This window comes from Gymnoscopelus microlampas (genome assembly GCF_963454915.1).
Source record: "Gymnoscopelus microlampas genome assembly, chromosome: 9".
Classification (NCBI taxonomy): domain Eukaryota; kingdom Metazoa; phylum Chordata; class Actinopteri; order Myctophiformes; family Myctophidae; genus Gymnoscopelus; species Gymnoscopelus microlampas.
In genome coordinates this window covers 35,100,652-35,123,396 of record NC_139946.1, presented here as the reverse complement: position 1 = coordinate 35,123,396, position 22,745 = coordinate 35,100,652, and the positions used below count along the sequence as shown (strand labels likewise).

Below are 22,745 nucleotides of genomic sequence, written 5' to 3'. Positions count from 1 at the left end.
TAGTGTGTGTGTGTGTGTGTTTGTGTTTAATGAGCCTACTGTAGGTTTGTACCTGAAAAACACAATTTCTCAGCAGAACCACTGCCATAGTCCAAAAGTGGTTGCAACATGCCAGGTTTGTCATTTGTGCAGGATAGTTAGGTAGTTAGCTGTAGTGTTTTGCCACATATAGGTGGAGGGTGGACAGAAAGAGAGAGAGAGAGAGAGAGAGAGAGAGAGAGAGAGAGAGAGAGAGAGAGAGAGAGAGATTTCTTAGATCACCAGAAGGTTGCTGACTCAGATATGACACTTGGACCTGCCCTAATACTCGAGAGCTAGCCTAAACAGACTAGCCCACAGCTCAGTGCAGAGGGTGTTTATTATTGCATGCTTGTGTTGTCTCAGTATCCTTGTCCATCAGTGCATCACAACTGCCATGTTACCTCGGTATGACCTGCAGTGAACCCATACGCCCATTCCTGGGACCTGTTGTCACAGGAAAATCTAATAACCCAGAATTCACTTTTTTTGCGGCCGTTCAACCCACGATGACATGGATTGAACAGCCGCTGTCTCACCTCCAAAATACACATCTACACCATACAATAGTGTGGATTTGTCTAGTAAATGGTTGGTCAGGGAGCCTGTTCATCAGGGAGGGGATCCGGGTGGATCTGGGGGGCTGCCAGGTGACAATCGGCTGGTTGACAACGTGGTTGTGTAAACCAGGGTTTAACAAACCTTACCATGCCAAGGACCCCCAAATAGCCATAGCCTCTGGCTGTGGGCTACTACTGTGAAATGGCAAAAAAAAAGGAAATGTATATATACGTATACTCTATATGTATATATTTATTTTATTTCATCTCTGCACAGCAGCCATATTGGAAAGAAATTGGGCCTATTCTTACTTCCTTCACAGGTGTTACCAATGGTACTAATGAAGGCTCTGTTCCATTCTGGTTAAACAGAGTCAGGGTGCTGATATTGTGCATGTTGGCTCACTGGAAACACTCTGCTACACCAGTGGGTCTCAAAGTGTGGTCCAGGGACCCTCATGGTTCCTTGAGGGTGTTCCAAATGGCCCCTTACGGGTGTGTAACTCTGAGAGCGTACAAACGGAACCATTTGCACGCTCTCAGAGTTGTGGTGGTCCTTGAAATTAAAACGTTTGAGAACCACTGTGCTACACTAAATGGAACAGAGCCTTCATTAGAATCATTGGTAACACCTGTGAAGGAAGTAAGGAAGAGGCCCAATTTCTTTCCAATATGGCTGCTGTGCATAGAGCCTATTGCCCCCTCGACACCCCATGGCGGCCACAAACTCCTGTGGTATTTACCCACAGGAGTTTGGGAGCGACAGAGGAACAATTCCAAAAAAGGGACTATGTGGACATATGAGGTTTCATGCAGCAGTAACGTCATGTCTGTGCACGATGCTGCACACTGCCATCTGTCTCTGTGTGTGCATCCTCAATGTGTGTCTCTCTGCATGTTTCTTTTTCCCCCTCCGCTGAAACTTGATTGGCTAAAGGTCCTCCGTCTCCAGATATGGACGGCAACTATGGTGGAGGGCTGTTGGACATGGTGAAGGGAGGAGCAGGGAAGTTCTTCAGCAACTTCAAGGACAACCTGAAGGACACGCTGAAGGACACGTCTACCAAGGTCATGCATCAGGTCGCCACGTAAGTTAACCTCTTCATACTGATGTAGAGTCATTGCTAGCACTGTTCTTCCAAGTACTTCTTGGTATACTTTGGTATGTCTATGTTTTATTCTGACTCTGGCGAGTTTCTTGAACGCAAGCCTAGCTGAAAATGGTCAACAGAGCACTTAAGTGTATATGCCCTCTTTGATGTTAGTGTTGATTGTTATGTGCGTTTGGATTGTTTCATTTATTATCATTATTACCATTTACATATGGCGCCTAAGGACTCCCCTGAAAAGGAGATGATGCATCTCAAGGAGTTTATCCTCTAATTAAAAATGTAAATAAATACATTATAATGCATAACATTATACATATTAGGGCATTAACATAATCAGTGTACTCAGAAAACTGTTAACAATAACCAGTACTTTTAATAGTAAATAATATAGGGGTAATTACAGTATATAGGATCACTGGTCCGTCATGGTCATGCAGGTCATTATAACTTCAGCTGCACATAAGAGATAAACTGAAGCTGAACTTGTGGTCTTATTGAAGATCGTTTGTGTTTTTCTAAACACTGACGGTTGACCAATTTAACTTCACTACAGACCTAGCAAAAGAAAAAGGCCGCTCATCTGTGCTCCTCATCAGGCTGGGTGGCCTACCCAGGGCTGTGTCAGTTGTGGGTTGTACAGTAGCTGGCAGGAAGCTGCAGGGGGAAATAGTGTTTCTATGACCTATGGTTCAGCTTTTCACATTTGTGAAAGCGCTTTTGGAGGTACACTTTGTATGCCCCTCAACATGCAGTCAATGTGTGGTTGACTGTATGTTCTAGTCTATGCAACAAGCAGTGACATTTCTAGCATTTGTGACAGCCCCTATGAGTTTAAACAAAATCACCGTTGGCTCTGCGTTGTGTAGACGGCCCTCAATGTGTGTTTCAAATGTGGGGTTGATCGGACACTGCAGTGTTCATGATTTTTGCCTTTCTTTTTGTAAAATGGGTCTCTCCACAATCTTTGGAGGGCAATCATAGCCAATTTGAATGGAATATGAACATCTGAATCATACATGTTCATCACATGACTCCAGAAATGTTGTGTACCGCTTTGTGTGAATTTTAAAAGGGTGTTTTGAATAAAATAACAAATGGCTGAAAATCTAGTTAGCCTGTAGCCTCTATGGGAATAATCCAGCAAATTTTTGTTTATTCTATGACCTAAAGTGCAAGAGTTATAGACCAACATGTAAAGTGGCCTGGTACAGCGCCACCATGCAGCTGATTTGAAAAATGTGGAGTGTCTTCCTGGGCCTACTGGGAGTGTGCATGTAAAGTTTCACACCAACACAGACACACACACGGAAAGGGGCAAAAACATAGTATTTGCCTGTCGGCGAAGACAATTAATAACCCCACACTTAAATAAAAACACACATTTTCTCTTTGTGTTTTGGCCAAGAACAGATTTAACCTTATCATGCAGTGAGAGCTTTGTGCCTCAGTGTATTTGTTTTGCTGGCTGTCTAAACAAATCGTTACTAGGAAATTGTATTTCATGCATCGAGACTTTAGTATCACAAAATATTATAGATAATAAAACGTGCACGCACACCCGCACGCACGCACTTCAAAACACACTTCTTGCTACTCCTACAGGTTTTGTCCAAAACTCAAACAAATTGCTATACATGATCTCTGGAGTCATGTGATAAATGTACAGTATGGTGTGATGTACAGTATGATAATGTATCATACACATTTTTGAGATTCCATAACAATGTCATCCTGAAAGCCACACTGCTAGTGATATCTTTCACTTATTCACTTCTTTATATATTCATTGAGATCGAACACTAACATTGATTAATGAGGACATCATTAATCATTGTACAGTTGTACAGCAAGCACAGTATTTCTAGTTTAGAACAAACTAGAAATACTGCATTAGAATCATAGTATATTGTAGTAAACGAAGACTTAGAAGGAATGTTGTGAGGTTACAGTGACCTTGACCTTTGACCTTAAACCACCTACTTCTAGTCAGTGTGGTAAATATCAGGCATTCCTGAAATAGCACACTCCCAGATGTACTGACGTACGTACGAACGCACGGTCGCACCGATGTACGGACGGATCGACGGACGGACAACCTGAAAACTCGCTGGCAGATGCAAAAATAAGTGCTGCGATCCAGAAGAGGAAAAAAGAGTAGGAGTGAAAGCAGGGGGTTCGGAAGGAAGAGGGAGGGTGGGGGGGTGGTGGGGTAGGGGGGCGTGGTACGGCTGGGTCCTGACAGGACGTCTGGACACAAAACACCGGCATTACAAAGAGGCTTCTGTACTGTGTCAGAGAGATTGTGAAACGCCGAATGGCTTGAAATGCTTCGTTGCGTGCGGTGTCGTCCACTGAAAATAGTCGATCTATAAGCTCTCGTGGTGCGTTTTGGGTTTGTAGATCGGCTGTTTTCGCTGAGCAACACCGCCACACAATGAAGTATAAATCCAGCTTGACATACTGTACATAGGCATGCATAGAAGCATTTACTGTCAGTCCGACACACACAGTCACACACAAAGTCACACACAGTTCACACACAGTTCACACACAGTTCACACACACATGCAAAGTCACAAACACACACATGCATGCCTATGCTGCCTCGCTACATTGCCTCAGCATGTTTGATCATGCTATTTGTCTGCCAGGTCAAAAACCCTCCTCTCCTCCTCTGCCTCATTCACTCTATTCTACTTCCTCCTCTCCTCTCCTCTCCTCTTGTTGTTTTCTGTCCTTCTCTCCTCCCCTGGCTGAATTATTCATGGCAGTCCATTGTGCCAAATAGCCAGTGTACTGCTGATACTGAAGGATTCATTTCACTAGGGCCTGTGTATATGGGTGTGTGTGTGTGTGTGTGTGTGGTCGTGCGTGCACGAGCGCGCGTACGAGCGCGTGTGCGTGCATGTGGTGAGATGAATGTGTTATGTGTGCAAGTGTGGGTGATGTTATGTTGTGATGTGTATGTGTGTTTACGTGCTGCGTGCTGCGTGCTGCGTGTGCGTGTGCGTGTGTGTGTGTGTGTCCGTGCGTGTTACTCACTACAGCTACAGTGATACTGTAGCTAGCTGAGCTGCTCAGCAAACTAGGGTGCCACGTTACGCTGTATGCCTACCATATAGAGTAACAAAGAACATGGCACACTTAAATGTATTGCAGAAGTCAGTCATGTTAGGACAGTATGTGTGCATCTTCACTGATAACGATCAAATAAAAAAATCTTACTGTGAAATGTTGTTATTTTAGTTATTTTAACTCTCAAAGTGTAGGCCTATTATTATACAAGGCCATTGTAGGCCATGTATAATAACAACAACAACTAAAACCTCAAACATAAATTCTATTTGGACAGTCCTAAAATGCAGTGCCTTGATGGTCTAAAAGTAGTGACAGTTAATGAGGTTTGAGAGGCTGCAGTGTGTGCAATTTGGCTGATTGGTGACTACTCCTGTGAAGTTAATTATTGTATCAATAAAGTGGATTTCGTTCTAAAAGGAGCTAGCTAAACAGGTTGCAATGTGCATAATTTCGTTTGGAAGGGGTGGGGGGTAGAGAAAGTAATAACCAGTAACTAAACTAATTACAAGTAATATGTAAACTAATATTATTACTTTTCAATGGAGCAAGTACAGAGTAACTTCCTGAGTAACCTGCCCAACACAGGGAAAATAACAGTTAATTCTCCAACTACATGTTATTGAATGCAGTGCACAGGATAAAGGGCAAAGCCCTTGTGTGTGAATAGCTGTTAACCAGCCTCGCTTTAATATACTCAAACCAAAAGTTGTTAATATAGCATCACGAGCATTTTAACCACTGTATCCATTTATATGTTGGCTATTAAAAAATAGCAGATCTACAAGCTCACAGTGCGTCACTTAAGGCCTTTGCACACAGGGTGCGATTAGTCAATCAGTTTTTACCGCATGCGAAAAGACGCACGACTCGAACTGGGTTCGATTGGAAAAAAAACGCATCACCGCATCGCATCGCTTCATCGCATCGCCGCACGGGGTGTGCATGAGGTCACTGAGAACCATGTGTTTATTTAAAAAATTGTATTGTCCGTTTTTTCCGTGCGGAAAATCACACCCTGTCTGCAAAGGCCTTTAGTGTCGGGCTGCGAGCTTGAACATATGCTATTTTCCAAAAATCTTGAAAAATATCGAAAATGTTTGGAACATTTTGAATTTAGATTTCCTTTTTTTTTAACACAAATCTTCTCTTCTGGGGGTCCCTGGCACAAACCTTTTCAGATGGGGCTCCGCGGCCAAATACATATCATTTTGGGGGTCCTTGACATGAAAAGGTTTGAGAACCACTGATCATCTGGACATCTGGACTGCTAAATAAGAGCTTTCTGGGATCAATGAGTGGAGTTTCCAGCGTGCCTATTTAGTTGCGTGCCGCCATTGCGCACTGAAAATAGCTGATCTACAAGCTAACAGCGCTTCGCAAGCACTATGTGTTGTGAGCTAGCTTGTAGATCAGCTCTTTCCGGTGTTTGACATGGTGTGCAACCAAGAAACTGTAGCTTCTTATTCCTTGGGGGGGGGGGGGTATAGAAGTCAGTTCAGGACTCAAGACTTGAGTCCTGAACTGACTTCTATGGGAAGACCTCCGGATATGGAATAGCCATTGTACCGTTGTATCCATGGTCGAGTACTACTTATCATAGTACAGCGGTTCTCAAAAAATGGGTTGCAACCGAAAGTGGGGTCGCAGGAAGGTCCCGTTGGCATTGGCAACCAAAAACGAAGACACACTAAAAAAAAAAGTGTGTATGTAAATAAAAATGATTAACTCTCAAACCCAGCTCCTGTTAATTTCCCTTTGATGCTTTGGTCAGTATTGGAGGCAGAACTGGCACTGAATGATTTAAAACAGTGTGTGCTCGTTTGTTTACCTGACTGAAGAGAAATTTGCAGTTGGGCCAATGTGGTCACAGTGTGCAACAATGTGTGCCTCTGTGTTCAACAAACACAAGCCTGTGTGACAGGACCTGGAACGCTGTGTCCTTCACACAGTGCTTCCCTAACAATGGGACTCAGGACCCATTTTTATGGGTTGTGACTCAGTAAATATCCCTTTTTTATGTTTCCTTCAAAAAAAAAGAGTCATACAATTTTCCCAAAAAATATGAAAAAAGTCATAAAAAATAGATAGTGTCTCCACGCGCTACGTCCAACCAGGGAACCTCCCCCCCTGTCAGGTGACAAGAAGGTCAGTTGGCTCTCATGCATTGAAGGAGGCATGAGCTCGGCCCTGGCCTCCCTAGGTTGGCAGAGGGAAGGTAGTGCCCAGGATAAAAAAATAAAAAAAAGGATTACATAGACAATTGGCACTGGGTGTTAAAAATAGGGTTACAAAATCGTGTGATAAAAATGTAAAAAAAAAAAAAAAAAAAATAGATAGTGAAAATAGCAGATCTACAAGCTCACAACGCATTGCATCATGTTGTGAGCCTGTGGATCGGCTACTTTCACTATTTTTAAGTAGGGCTTAAGTGGTTAATTCATCATGTGTTTTTTAGTCCTGGGGAGACACCAAATGTATGTTTTAGGTCTTGATCTGAAAGGATTGGGAACCCCTGCCTTAAACTAAAATCCTATGTGTTCATTTAACTCTGAGAGTGTACAAATGACCTGTAACAGACCCTTGAACCGTGAACTGGTCCATTTGGTTACATTCACACATACACTCTCAAGAGTTACAAATGGATAATTTAAAAGAAACTGAGGTGTGTAGCCTTCCTCGCCCCATCTCTCTCTTCTTTCTTACATCTCTTTCTCACATTTGTCTTTGTTTCACCTCTCTCACTCGCTCTATCTCACATTTTTGCTTTCTCTTTCTCTCTTTCCTCCTTTCAAAATTCAGAACATTTGACAACCTAGTAATTGTTAGTGGGTTGGATATTTCAGCAAATATGCAATCCAGAAAGCCGTTTTCATTTGCCTCCCTTGCATACGTCAGGTTCATATAGGGACTTTTTTACGACATTTTACTAACCCTTACCTACCAGGTAGAGAAAGTTGCATTGTATCGTCGATAATCTGTGTATTTTTTTCCCCCCCAGCAAATTTCTTAGTTACAGTACACCAACCTTGTTCTTTTGAATCAGTTTGTTTGACTCGTTGGAGAAGATTATAAAGTTTGCTATGTGTCTTTGTGATTTCCTAGTTGGAGATCATTATCTCCGCCAGGCTGGAAGGCTGGGGCCGAGCTTTCACCCCTGTCTGTCGGTGTCTGTCCTGTCCGGGTTTTTGTGGATAGTCTCGCTAACCACCGGACCAATCATTGCCAAACTTTTTTTGCACTCTGTGGCAGAGTGCAGCATAGGCCTCTCCTTCTTATATTGTACCCTGGAGGGGCGGCAGAATCTCTGCCGCCCCTCCAGGGTACAATATAAGAAGGAGAGGCCTATGCTGTCCCCGTTCATACAGAACTGCTTCTATTGGCTGCACATCCAGGTCCATGTATGTGGGTGGTGCAGTGTCACATATTTACTGTATGCTACAAACACCAGCAGCGTGATGAGGGGCTGAGCCGTGCACATTTGGCGTTTTCATCTAGTCGGGGAGAGTTGAGAAATGTTCCACTTAGGGTAGAACACTATGCTCATCACTGCCACTTTTTATCCAGCTCTCCAATCACAGTGGAGGAGGGGCGGGACAAACACCACAAAAGACAAACTGTCAATGAAATTTTCATCTGTCTCTGACAGTTTGTAAACGACGTGTAGCAATAGTCATTATAAGGTACCCCAATGCAGGTCCATTTGGTTACATCTGTAGCCTATACTCGCAAATTAACACTGAGGATTTCTGGTCGCTAATTACACCAAAAGTAGTGACCTAGTTAGAGTAAGTCTGTGAATCCACAGCACTCGCTGTTTGGCAATTATCAGCACCATCAGGAGCAGAAATCCCAACCAGATGGTTTGTCTGGTGAACAGGTTGGTTTCCATTTTTTTTTACTGGCACTTGATCAGATTCAGCAAAACGGAAGGTAGGGTCTAGTGGTCCCATAGACAATCACGCTGGGGCCCTTTAATTCATATTTATGTGATACTCTGACTGATCAACTGGTTGATGTGCTTTGCCTTTATCATCTAATTATAAATTATCTCTGCGTGTGAGTGTGCGAATCCCACAGTATATCGAGATCCGATTGACCGATCAACTTAAAACTCGGCGTGCATATCGCCCAGTACCCGAGGGAGTGTGGTACCCGGTGTAAAGACAGATTGGCAGTTGTCCAGAACCACTGATTCGACCAATATGCCCATATATGGACATTTATGGCGATCCGGTTGTCCAGAACCAAAACCTCTGCGTGCGTGCATGTATCTCAAGAACCATCCGACCGATTGACTTCAGTATAAGAATATTACACTCAAGTGTTCAGAAATATGACTGTAGAGGCACCTGAAAATGCTGTGGTGTTTTCAGCTAATAACTTTTAAAACATAATTATTTTTCTTGAATATCTTAAAAAATCTTAAAAATCTGATACAATTTTAAAAGCAGTAAAAATGGGACCTTTAAAGGAAATGATTCCAGATGAATCAGCATGATTGCGATTAAATGAGCAATGAGCATTGGGGTTAAATTAATCTGAATTATTCTGACACTTTACCGTCGCCCTGGTAACCCAGTGGACTAAAATGAATACACGTACGCACACGCACGCACGCACATAAGCACACACACACACACACATACGCACACACACACACACACACACACACACACACACACACACACACACACACACACACACACACACACACACACACACACACACACACACACACACACACACACACACACACACACACACACACACACACACACACACACACGTGCATCCATGCATCCATGCACAAACACAGCAGCCCAGGTGCATTTTTCCTGTGGACAATAAATATTAGGGTCATGAAAGCCATTTAAGGCTAGATTACATGAGCAACATTGGATATATTATCTAAATGAGATTCATGTAACATACACATGCACGTGTGCGCACATACATACAGTAAACACATTTTTGCGACACGTACACACAGGCACACACCGAACACAAACAGCATAGTAACAGTGGAACTGGGTTAGATCCCTATGGCCACATTACATTTCAGCTCGCTCCACCTTTCCTCCCAGGATAGTTTATAGCCTTTTTATTTTTATAAAGACACATTTGTCATTATAATGCAGTTTGTGCTTGTTTCCCAATTAAGCACTTCAACCATTTTCATTTAGGAGTCTTGTAAGCGACCAAATGGACCCTTTTCGGTCTGTAACTCAGAGATTACAAATGGAAACTCCCATTTACTACAAAACATGTTTGTAGTAAATTGGAGTCCGTGGCCTAATGCATATCATTGGGGGACGGGGTCTTTGATATTTATGTCCCCCTGGGTCGCGGGTGGCGTAATTTGTTGAAATCCAATCCAGGGGAATCTTAGATCACGTCATATAAGAGCTGTGTTCCAAAAATAAACAAATCATCTGGGCGTTTCTTTCAGGGGTTGAGTCCCAGGCACTTTTTTGGGGTGATTGTTAGAGGTTCAAGCATGTCCCTCCTCTGGCACTGTTCAAACTAATCTCTGTTCTGTTGTTTTGTATGAAGCAAATGCAACTGAAATTTTTATAGTACCCAATAATCTTGATAGTGATAATGTCATCACTGACTGCCTTTCTTTTGTGATGAAAAGGAACGTAAGCAGTTTAGTACAAGGGAGAGGGGCTGAGACTGTGGGGGGTTTGTGATTGCGGCTTGAACTGCAGAAAACGGTCAAATGAATAGACACAATCGACAGTTGGAGTTAATTTGCACTAATCCTCTATAGGACTAGGTGGTAAAATATGCATACATGCTCTTAATGAGCCTGACCTACCTCCATGGCAGATACTGTCTCTGCATCGTTTATGATATTTCAGATCAGAGTTGAAAATGTCCACTTTAAAACATATATATATTCAAAGATTTGCACAATTTCTCCACAATTCTATCAAAAAATAGCAGATCTACAAGCTCAAAATCCAGAGACTAAGCTACCCCCCTTGCTGTTATAGAAATGATTACCTTTATAAATCTTTATCTTAATTTTTGTTGTTATAGTTATGTTAATCTGAGCGTTGATGTTATCACAGTAATGCTGACCTTACTACACGTGCATTTCGCTGCTTGTACTTGACAAACAAGATTCTTGATTCTATTCTGGGCATGTTATATTCTGCAAACATTTGCAGAATATAACTGATCTACAAGCTCACAACGTGTTGAAATGTGATGTGTTGTGACCTTGTAGATCAGCTATTTTTCGGGAAAGACATTTGGTATAGAGGGAAAAACACAGGGGATGAAGTATATATACTCCTGGGGGACCCCGGTCAATTAACTATATATCTAGGGTTTAAGTGCCGAAGACAAATTGTTTTTTAAAGGGCTTTTCACATGAGGAGCGACACAATTTGTGCGGATCTGTGGGGTCGCACTGTGCTCCTTGTGTGAAGAGATATACAGTACTATTATATTTTTATATTATTACTATATATAATAATATATTATAATGTATTGTCCAATCACTTAAAGTTGCACAGAAACTCCTTTCATGTAAGACTTTGTGACTCTCAGGCCACAACTTGGGACACAAATAGAGCTGTAAACTGTGGTCTCAATTACTTCATTAAGGGGGGCTTACTGTATGTGAGAAAAAACTCCTCCCACCTCTCCCCATCCATTCCTCTCTGAGGGCTTTAACCACATCAACCCTATAGTGTCCCTGTTCTGGGCATGTCATAATAGGTGAAGCGCATCGTGTTGTGAGCTTGTAGGTCAGCAATTTTCAGGCAAAGATATTTGGTGTATTGGGAAAAAGGAGAGGAGGACGACGAAGTATAGACCTCTGGGGGACCCCTGTCAATTATGTATATATATAGCGTTTAAGTGGTTAGGATGCTTTGTCTGTTACATTAGGTGACCCTCTCAAAGCCATGGCATATTTCAGCACATCACTCATTTACACCTGGTGTTAAAGGGATAGTTCACCCAAAAAATGTTTTTTTTTCCTATGGATTAGTCACCCCATGGAGACTTGAATTCATGGATATTTTTTAGTTTTTGTCACATTCCTAGTCTTAGGTTATATATAGATTATAAAACATTTTCTAATCTTTTGAAATATATATATATATATTTTTAAATGGAAGGCACAAAAAAGGGGATATTTACTAGACCCAAACAGTGGGTTTAGATAATCCAGCAACACTGTTGTGTTTACACTGATATTTCTACGTGTTCATTGTCTGCATCTGATCAGATCTCCTTTTGTACCCACACTGTGTCAACAGAGGAAGGGTTACTGTACAGTTTAGACTTAATCATTGTTACATGTATTCACAGTTGTGACTGCTACAGTCAATGGTTCAGTGGTTAGATCCAATCAAAATGGGTCCTCTGTGCATTGGATTAATGTGTTTTCCCGCATCCAGATAACATATCTGAATTTAGACTGCATGTTAATACCAGGTGTAAAATGGCACTGTAGCACCTACACAGACTATACTCGGAAGAACAGAGACAGCTGAAGGCATTATACTTTGTATGTAATATAAATTAATATAAATAAAGCTATTTATTTTGATTATATAGTCTTTTGAATATATAATCTACAAGCTCATAGCGCGGCACTCGGTGCCACGCTATGAGCGTGTATATCTGCTATTTTTGAATATTTAAAGTATAAAATAATGGCTAAAATCTAAAATGACACAGATGCGTTCCCAGACTGAATGGGTTATAAATACAATGTGACCTTTTCTCGATAGATACTAGTTTTGTCAATGCAGATTATATGTTGGTTACTTTGTTCACGTTTTTGTTTGTTATTTAGATGTGTTTTTTTCTTGACCACAAATGTTAAGGACATTTTTAGATAGTATGTTGTATGTGCCAGGTTTGCCGCTTACCTGGTATCCTAGTTCCACTAAGGCACTACAGTACATCGTTCCCTTTGCACGCTACTTATGTGACCATTTACCCTGTTGTTTGTTGACTAGAGTTCACACTTACTCATCTTACTCTGATCTGGCACTTGTAAGTCGCTCTGGTCTGGATGAGAGTGTCTGCTAAATGCCTAATTTGCAAATCACCTAAAACAGTTCCTCCTTTGTCCAACTAAACTCCAAGTTCCGCTGACTCTACACAGTATTATGCCATAACACCACCACCCGCCTTCGCCAAAGCCAAGTGTGGCAGCCATGTATGTATCTGTGGGGTGGGCGTCACAAAGACTTTCCACATCCAGAATGAACACAACAGAGCGAGGCGGTTCCTGCAACTCAAACAACGTGAATATTGTGTGTCTGTGTGAATGCACCCTTAATGACCTACTGAACAAAATGTCCTAATTGTGCACAGGTGTGTCTCAATCCTACAAATTACTCTACAGTAATAAGTCTTACTGTCCTGATATTAGCTCAGGATAGATTATTATTATTAAAAAAAAAGTATTTATTTATATGTGAAAGAAAATCCCAGGTTACACTTTATCTCAATCCAAGGCACCCTGTTTTAGATTGACGTCATTACATAACCAGGGCTAGGATTGCCTCAGGGCCGTGTGGCACCTTTCCAGGTCCACACAGCCCAGAAGAGAGATGGCTGGCCCAGATTGGTCTGGATACAGCAATTTACACAGGGGCCAGCATGTCAACTCGACTTGATACACATCAGCTCAATAATGTATTTAGTCTGAATGTGGCTAATACAATCATATCTATCTACTATAAATGCTTTTACACTGATTTTGTCCGTCCGTCAGCCCGTTGACATCTTCTTGTCCATAGGCTCAATCATTTGCAGTCTGATTTGAATGCACCTAAATATAGGGGTTCAGTACCAACATCTCATTGTTTGAGACCTGTGTAATAATGGTATTGTTTTGGGTATTACAGCAAGTATCTTTCAGGATCACAATAGCTTGAATGTGTTTCTGCATTCTGTGCCCCAGGTTAACATCATAGATCAAGGTCATTGTTACTATAAATAGACAAAGATTGTCATCGCTGTCACAAGTTCACCTTTCGGCATTCTGCACGTTCAAGTTATATAATACCATTAAACATATACTGTAGTATTCCTATTCTGGACATCATTTTAAGCAAATATTTGGCAATGTGTCCCATTGTGTTGTGTTGTGAGCTGGTATATTGGCTATTTCTGTTATTTGATGTACAACATAGTATAGTTTGTTCCTGTTGGTGTATTATGCACCTGCATGCGGTAGTGTTCTTGTTGATATAGTGGAGGCCATTTGCTACTGACAGCATGTGAAAATTCAGATTTTCTTTTTTTAAAGATTTATTTTTAGCATTTTTATGGTCAGTGATACTGTATGTTAGGAGGATAGGCGAGCAAACACGGGTCCTCACTTTCACAAGGAGCATTATGGTTTGTGCACTAACTGGCTATTGTACCAGGCACCCAGCTTTTCTGAAATAGAAAAAGCTACTTGATTTTATGCTTGACAGTGGTGGTGAAATTCATCATTTGTCATGTTCCTCTCCATTTATCATAAACTTCCTCAAAATGAAAATACAATGTTTTAAGTGAAGTTCCATCTCTTTGTTGCAGGTACACAAAAGGGGAGCTGGATATTGCTTACATCACGTCACGAATCATAGGTAAATACAAATGCCATTAGATCTTCCCTGAGATTTAAGTCTGTCTGTGTGTGTGCGTGTGTGTGTGTGTGTGTGTGTGTGTGTGTGTGTGTGTGTGTGTGTGTGTGTGTGTGTGTGTGTGTGTGTGTGTGTGTGTGTGTGTGTGTGTGTGTGTGTGTGTGTGCGTGCGTGCGTGCGTGCGTGCGTGCGTGCGTGCGTGCGTGCGTGCGTGCGTGCGTGCGTGCGTGCGTGCGTGCGTGCGCGCGTGCGTGTGTGTCTGTGCGTGCTCCCAGAGAAGAAAAATGGAACACAGCTGAAGCCCCTTCAACACAATGTATAATTTAGTAATGCATTGTCTGACATTTAAATGAACTAGGTCTATCTACCACATCTATCCGCAAAGTGGGAGTGTAGATTGGCACAAAGTCAGCAAAAGAACTCGAACATTTCAAAAATGGACCAGAAGGTAGGCTTGCAGAAAAACAAAGATTTTGGAGCCAGGCCAGGACAACAACATTTGCAAAAACGCACACAACTAAAGAAAATGCAACAACACAAATTAATGGAAAGACAAAGTGTCACCTCTGCCCATGACAGCCTACACTTCTACTGAGCTGTTTCTCTTATATTCACTTATATAATAAGTGACAGGCACAAAATAAAATGTCAATATGAATGTATACTGCAGACTCCACCCTGCAGTATACACCCTTTGTGGCAGCGGTGGCCTAGTGGTTAGAGGGGCGGCCTTAATACCGGAAGGTCCCTAGTTCGATTCCCCAATTCATCACATCAATCATGAATCACCGCTGAATAGCCCTTGAGCAAGGCTTCCATGCAGGGTCCGGCTGGAAACAAGTTTCGTACTTAGTCCGACACCCTGGGTAAACAACAAACTTTGCTTTACCCTTTGATTTCTAATCAACTAACCGCAGTACAATAGAAATCCATCTAACATGACCCCATGTTCTAATCATCAGCTTACAGGAATGACAGGCACCCCTCAATCAGATCCTCAGGCACCAATCACCTTGAAACTACACAGCTAGGCTTCAACGGGCCACTTCCCCATAACAGCATCTTCATGTGCAGTTAAACAAAAATATATTAAAGAGATTCCAGTCACAACAGAATGTGCATCTTCTGTGTGACTGGGGAATCTATAAGTGACAGGCATAATGTACATTTCAATATGAATGTATACTGCTGAACTTAAACATATTGGAAAAAAATGTCTCCAAGAGGCTGCTCTGTGACACTACTGTACCTAAGCACTATTACAAATGTTCAGAAATAGCAAATCTACAAGCTCACAACGCATCGTGATTTCCACCTATAATGACATGATCAAAAGGGACTCCAGGCCAGGTGATAGAGGTTATTATGTACTGCATATAATGCATTTTGTGACAGATTTGCTTTTGTCTCTTCCAGTGATGACCTATCCAGCAGAGTCGGTGCAGATGGGCTACCAGAACCACGTGGAGGACATTCGCTCCTTCCTGGACAGTCGCCATGCTGACCACTACACCGTGTTCAACCTATCACAGCGCAACTACCGCGGCGCCAAATTCTCCAACCGGGTGAGGCTTAGAAGGTCCCCCAATATTTACGTTAACTCATACAGATATGCAGAATCTCTTAATAATTGTTAAAAGTCAAACTGTGTAACTTTCTCAATTAAGCAAAAGTTATTTTTGATACAATCTTTCGATACGGTGGAATATTTATCTGAATTTATTCATTTAAGTATTTTATCGTGAATAAATAAATATTTTGACAACTTGTTGTCTTCCAAAATATTCTTGGGTGCTAGGACCCTGCAGCATTCCTTTATGAGCGGACCTTCTGTAGCCTGGCATGGTCAGGGCTATTTTTTTATTTTTTTTTGCACTGGCAGTTTCGTCTGGTTTCCAGGCTAGACCTTCTGTATAGACAAACGCTGCAATGACAACAGAGTTACGAGAGGCGTTTCCGAAAAGACTAAAATTAAACTTAAAGTATACAATAAGAATTTCACTCTAAAGTAGCAGCAAAGGATGACACCGTAAGATTTGAGAGTATGGTGTAATTCTCTCTAAAGTAGGTTACTGCAGTGTATGACTCATCATTGATGAGCTCATTGACTCATCAGTCGTCGATGATGAGTCATCAAATCGTGTCATGCTTAGAATGAATGTATAGAACGGACATTTCAATTGATCAGTAGAGGCCTCCGTGACATGTTTTTTTTATATGAAGTATGCGGCTGGCCTCAAATATCTGAATATTCGGATACTCATTCGTCAGGTTGCTATTCAAACATAATTTCTTTAAATAGTTTTTTATATTATTATATTCATCACTGCACAGCCATCTCACATAGCATGTACAGCAGGTGGAGTTATTCTGTCGCTGTCTCCTTGTGGGTGTTTCAGCTAGTGCCATGTGGTGTTCCTATTTGTAAAACAAAATCGTAATCACTTAAGGCATACTACTTTGTACGACAAATATTGAAAATAGCAGTTCTACAAGCTCTATGAGCTACTATTCTAGCTTCAGATCAAATAAAAATATATAAGAAGAACATTTTTTTTAGACAAATTCTGACAAGTTGTCCCATAATAGGGATGCCAGGGTTAATGCGGTTAACATACATTCTTTAATTGTTAAATTATGATAGTATCAAACATAAATATCAAACATATCAGACAGTCTACATTTCCCAAAAGGAAATGCATGAATTTAATTTAGTCTGACCAGAAACAGGGATAAAAACAGAGGCATGGATTCCACCCGCCAGCAAATCCAACCCCGTGTGGGAGTGTCTGGTGTTGTTGTACCCTTTCGTTTCACCTCTGAGTAGAAAACTGCTTAGATAATGCCCATCTCATCTTTACTCTCATTCCTTGTCTCCTTCCTTCTCTCTCTATCTCTCTCTCTCTCTCTCTCTCTCTGTCCCCCTCCTTCCCAGGTGTCAGAGTGTAACTGGCCATCCCGCCAGGCTCCCGGCCTCCACAATCTGTTTGCTGTGTGCAAGAACATGCACAACTGGCTCAAGCAGAACCCCAAGAATGTGTGTGTAATCACCTGCTCGGTAAGAAGAGATTCACTGTACCACAGATTTTCAAAGAGCAACGTGGTTGTACAATAAAGTGAAATGAGGCCTTACATTAGCGTGATGTCAATGCTCAGCCTTCACTCTCAGCCATACAGCATTCTGCTGTATTCCACCTTGGCTCCTCAGCTTCCATTATCCTCAGCCCAAGCGTATCTGTTTGGAGATTGTGTAAAAGCAGTTTGTTGAATTGGCAATGAATTTGAGAAACCTTTTATTACACCACAAAAATAACTGTGTGATTGTATAGTGTATGTGGATTTATGAAGCATAGCCTACTTGACGTGTCTCACGAATGAAGTCACTCATTGGCCATAACTGTAAGTATTAAGAGACAATACAGGATTATTTGGCCATCCTCCACTGAAAAATGTTGTAACTGAATGAACAGTATATATACAAGGAAGGGGTAAACCATAGCCTTTTTCTCCCGCCTTCCACTCCAACTCCTCTCTGTGGTCACTCCTTGGATTTGGATTTTTGGCCTGCCTTGGTTCCAAGTAAAACACAGCCTGGAGTAGTTAAGGTTTGCCCATTGTTTCTGCTGAGCTTTAGTTTCCATCATGCCTGTTACCCTGCGTTCTGCTGGGACTCAGCTAGTCAGACAGACAGACAGACAGACAGACAGACAGACAGACAGACAGAGAATGAAACCCCCATGACAAACTAAAAGAAAGTAATTCACACAGTGCTGTATGTTAGCTTTGGATGTCCTCTATTAAACCATGCCGAAAACTAGCATGTGACTCATGGTGTCACAGCACGGTCAATTTGATGGATTTGATGGATAGATAAATAGATAGATTTTAGAGTGGATGAAACTCAGGAAAACAGCAAATGCAAGGCCTTTCAGTGAAATTACCCTGTCGTCCGATTTTAATTCTTTGACAATAAAACTGTACACTGTCAAGTGGGCTGGTTCTGTGGTTTCTTCGTGTTTTGGCAAGGCAATCCAATCGGTCATGATCTCCACCACACAATTCAGTTCCTTAAACAGGATTTGTAAAAATATCTCTGCACAAAGAGATATTTGATTTTCCTAAAATAAAAAGTGTTTCTTTCTTCTTCCTGACTTGAACCTCAAACAAACCTTAAACTTGATCTATTTATAACAATGTGGATATATTCATCAAACAAAGCATTGACAGTATAGTTTCAGTTTTAGCAGTGACAGCTCAGCTCTTTATTCTCCCCTTTATTCCCCTAGCTTAGTAGGAACACATTCTTTCAGCACTTTACCACTTTAAACCCTATATACCATCAAACTGTAAAAAATAGCTGATCAAAATCAGATTTTTTGTTTTTGTACAAGCCATCATTTTGTTGTTTTCATTCGTGAGGAATATAAAATGGCCGACACACGACCATCACAAATTCAAGGTCTGGAGAACTAAGGCTATTCAGGATTTTCCCATTTTTGCACCAAGAGTTATTGATCATAAATAATGCATGCTTACACTGAGCTCATTCCGATCCATCCTGTATGCTGTGAAACCAGGATGTATCTGATGCTAACTCAGTTGACTATATTAACAAGCTCGCAATGTTGTGAGCTTGTAGATCTGCTACCTATTTTCACTGAATTTTCAAATATTTGCAGAATGTTTGCCTGTTATGACATGCCCACAACAGGGACGCTAGGGTTCACACGGTTAAATGTCTGTTTGCTGTCCAAGGAAAGCTTACAGTGGAATTGAGTACAAAGGACCCCAATGGAAACAAGCCATGGTGCTTTCTTTGGTTTTAAATCCTCTTAACAGACCTTGTATTGAACTGTACTTCCCTGTGCTTGTCTTGGCAAACTGTTAATAAAGTATTCAATCAATCAATCAAAACAAGTTATTTTAGATGTTTCCCAATAAATCTATCTGTAATATCATGACCACTGTCATGTCATGTGTCCACTCTGTGACCTCTGTGTACAGGACGGTCGAGCTCCCTCGGGTGTGTTGGTGTGTGCCATGTTCTGCTTCTGCCACCTCTTCACCAACCCAGTGCCCGCAATGCAGCTTCTCAGCGCCAAGAGACCAGGCTCCGGTCTCTGGCCCTCACACCGCAGGTTAGAATCCCTCATAGTGCGACGGTGTGTGTGTGTGTGTGTGTGTGTGTGTGTGTGTGTGTGGGGGGGGGGGGGGGGGGGAATCTATGCTTCTGCTTTTGATATAGGTCATTTATTTTGCAATTGAAGATATGCTTGATCCCTGCTTAGTTCTGGTCAGTGATAGCGAGACTATCACTGACCAGAGACTGTCTGATATATTTGATATTTAAGTTTGTTAATACCACAATTTAAAAATGTAATTTAAAATGTATTTATATTATAAGATTTTCAAAGCTATTTTTTAGCTATTTGTCATATGAACAATTATATACAGGGTTTAAGTAGTTAAGAAAATGCCCCACCCTCTGTTTGGCTCACAAATCAGACCCTGTCTATATGTGAAGGTTGGGTGAGGTGCCCTAGGGGAGCTGCCACTCAGTCTCATTTGTATTAGACTGAAAGAACGAGCCCAATCGATGGTCTTGAAGGGCGGAGCCAAACCCAGGCGCTGGATTCCAGCGCCTGGGTTTGGAGCACTCTGATTGGTTCGGAGATAACAAGGTCCTAAGACCAGCGTCCCTGCAAGGTTCTCCCAGGCTTTTTTTCTTTTGAAACAAAAAAAAAGGCATGGGTTTCCGAGGCTACATTTGTATTGACATCATTAGAGAGTTTTGCTGTTTAGCTTTCTCCGTCCCAAGACACATTTTGTGGGTGAAACACTGAGATCGGTAAATCAGATAATGACCATCTTTCAACCACCTCTGCTGTCGATTACCAGCCTCCTTCCCCCTTCTTTAGCAGCCATACATGAGCCTGTGTTTCTGTGATAAAACCTGTTGTGTGCAGCGTGCATCGAGATTTATTGCAGCAGTCATAATTTTGCCCCATTTTGCCAATAGCGATGATATTAAAAATGTGTCAAGCATGTGTAGTAGTCAATCAGTACGCCTGCACTTCAGTCCTCAGCCTCAGTAAAGCAAAACAGTCAAACAGAGTAGTCCTGCCTGGAGCCCAGAAGCCTATTATCTCCCTCAGTGGGAGGCATTCTTCTTTGGATGATAGGGAGATGTTTACTCTCTAAATCACACATGGGCAACTTACGGCCCGGGGTCCTCAAAGAAAAACAAAATGACCTCCCCAAAAAATGTACATTCTAAAAGGCTGCCGTATGTTAATGGTTTTGAGAAAAAAATATTTAACTCGACTCCAATTAATAGTAACGAATATTTACCATTTGAGTACTATACTGATCTGGATTGTTTTATGCAGGTAATCTTTTTATTTTATAATTTGGCTATTTAAAAAAAAACATTTTTGCAAACCATTGAATATATATTTCTTTAAAGCAAACATTTGTAACTCAAATCTTTGCTTCTGGGGTTCCCTGGAACAAAATATTTAGAGATGGGGGTCCGCGACCAAATACATTTACATCATTTTGGGGGTCCTTGACATGAAAAAGTTTGAGAACCACTGCAGTATACAGTACATTGCAAACAAAGGAAGGCTCCGCTGTAGCATCAAGCATTACCTTTCTGTGTTCCCATGCAGGTACATAGGATATGTGTGTAGCATGGTGTCAGAGAAGCCCAGTCTGCCCCACTCCAAGCCCCTGGTGATAAAGACCCTGACCATAACCCCCGTCCCCTGCTTCAACAAGCAGCGCAGCGGCTGTCGTCCCTTCTGTGACGTCCTCATCGGTGAGACCAAGATCTTCAGCACCGCGCAGGATTACGAGAGGATGAGGTAGGACGCATAATACCAAATGCTCGTCCTCACATGCACAAACACACAGAACACCCCCCCTCATACATTGTCCCACGATAAATCTTTTAACCCATTAAAACCAGGAAAGCATCGGTGTCATTTTAGATTTTAGCTCTATATAGCAACATATGTTTTTCTGAAAACTCTTTAATAGGATGTACAGTAGAACAGTGGTTTAGAACAGTGGTTCTAAAAAATAGCAGATATATACAAGCTCACAATGTGTCACGTTGTGCCACGCTGCAAGTTTGTACATCTGCTATTTTTAAAAAATGAAAATCTTCTCTTCTGGGGTCCCTGGCACAAAACATTTTCAAATGGGGAGGGGGTCAGCGGCCAAATACAAATTATTTTAGGGGTCCTTCGCACAAAAAACGTTTGAGAACTACTGATTTCATTTGTGAACATTGGGTGAAAATAGTAGATCTACAAGCTCACAACGCGTGCGACACATTGTGAATCAGCCCCAGGTCTTAATGGGTTAAATCCCCCATCCTCTCCTGTCTCTCTCACCCATAATATGGTTATGTACCACTTACTGTTCTTCTCCTCTCTTGTGCCATGTTCTCATTGTGTGGCTCTAATGCCCTCCCCAGGGAGCACAGGGTCCAGGAGGGGAAGGTGGTGTTCCCTCTGGGCGTGAGTGTCCACGGGGACGTGGTGCTGTCCGTCTCTCATATGAGGTCCACCATCGGGGGACGTCTGCAGGCCAAGGTACTAGAAAAAACACACATAGCCAGAGTTGTACTGCCTGTGTGTGTGTGCTACACTATGTAACCGTTTCATTTCATTCTTAAAGAGCAGCTGAAGCAGCTTTTTGTGTCCATATTGTGACGTACTGTATTTCCTAGTGAAACTGGGGAGCTGGGTGCTTCCTCAGCCAAACACAGCGATGGGGCGGATCACTGACTGAAAAACGTTTAAATGGACGTAACAAGGCACTGCTGGATCAAGTTTATGTCAAATAAATGTGTTTATGTTTGTAAACAAACATTTTAAAAACGTTTGTTTAGTTGCATCTATTTGTAAAGCTGCGCCCACCATCTTTGGTCGACATTCTAGAATGTAACACCGCCATCTAGTGTTAAGCAGACTGATTGACAGTGGCCTGTCATCACATTATTATTATTGGTTAGTTTGCCGATGTAATCATGTATTGTGTTTTTATTTGACTGAAAGTAATTACGATTGGACTTTTATCAACTGTTGGTATAAATGTACAGAGAAATGTAATCTTTTCCCCAAAAAAATGATCTGCCGGTATGTCTACATTATGACCACAGATACTCATTCATTTCAGCTGGTCTTTACAATCCTACATCTATCTACAGGCTCACAATGTGTCGCACACGTTGTGAGCTTGTAGATCTGCTATTTTCACCCAATGCTCACTTATCTTTGTCGAATGTTTGCCTATTATGATTATTATGACATGAATAGGTTTCATGTGTTAATGGTCTATGTGTGTTACACTACAATGAA

General features: G+C 41.7%; 1 protein-coding gene across 1 annotated transcript in view; it reads left to right on the top strand.

Annotated features, from left to right (window-relative positions):
• Positions 1-22,745, top strand: part of dnajc6 (DnaJ (Hsp40) homolog, subfamily C, member 6) — a gene marked incomplete at its 5' end in the record, with an annotated part of 42,770 nt that overhangs the window by 7,784 nt on the left and 12,241 nt on the right. The window contains 7 exons of the mRNA XM_084067253.1: positions 1,516-1,666; positions 14,330-14,379; positions 15,793-15,941; positions 17,312-17,434; positions 19,381-19,514; positions 21,048-21,242; positions 21,860-21,977. Coding sequence (XP_083923379.1) covers positions 1,516-1,666; positions 14,330-14,379; positions 15,793-15,941; positions 17,312-17,434; positions 19,381-19,514; positions 21,048-21,242; positions 21,860-21,977 — 920 coding nt within the window. The remainder of the gene's footprint in view (positions 1-1,515; positions 1,667-14,329; positions 14,380-15,792; positions 15,942-17,311; positions 17,435-19,380; positions 19,515-21,047; positions 21,243-21,859; positions 21,978-22,745) is intronic.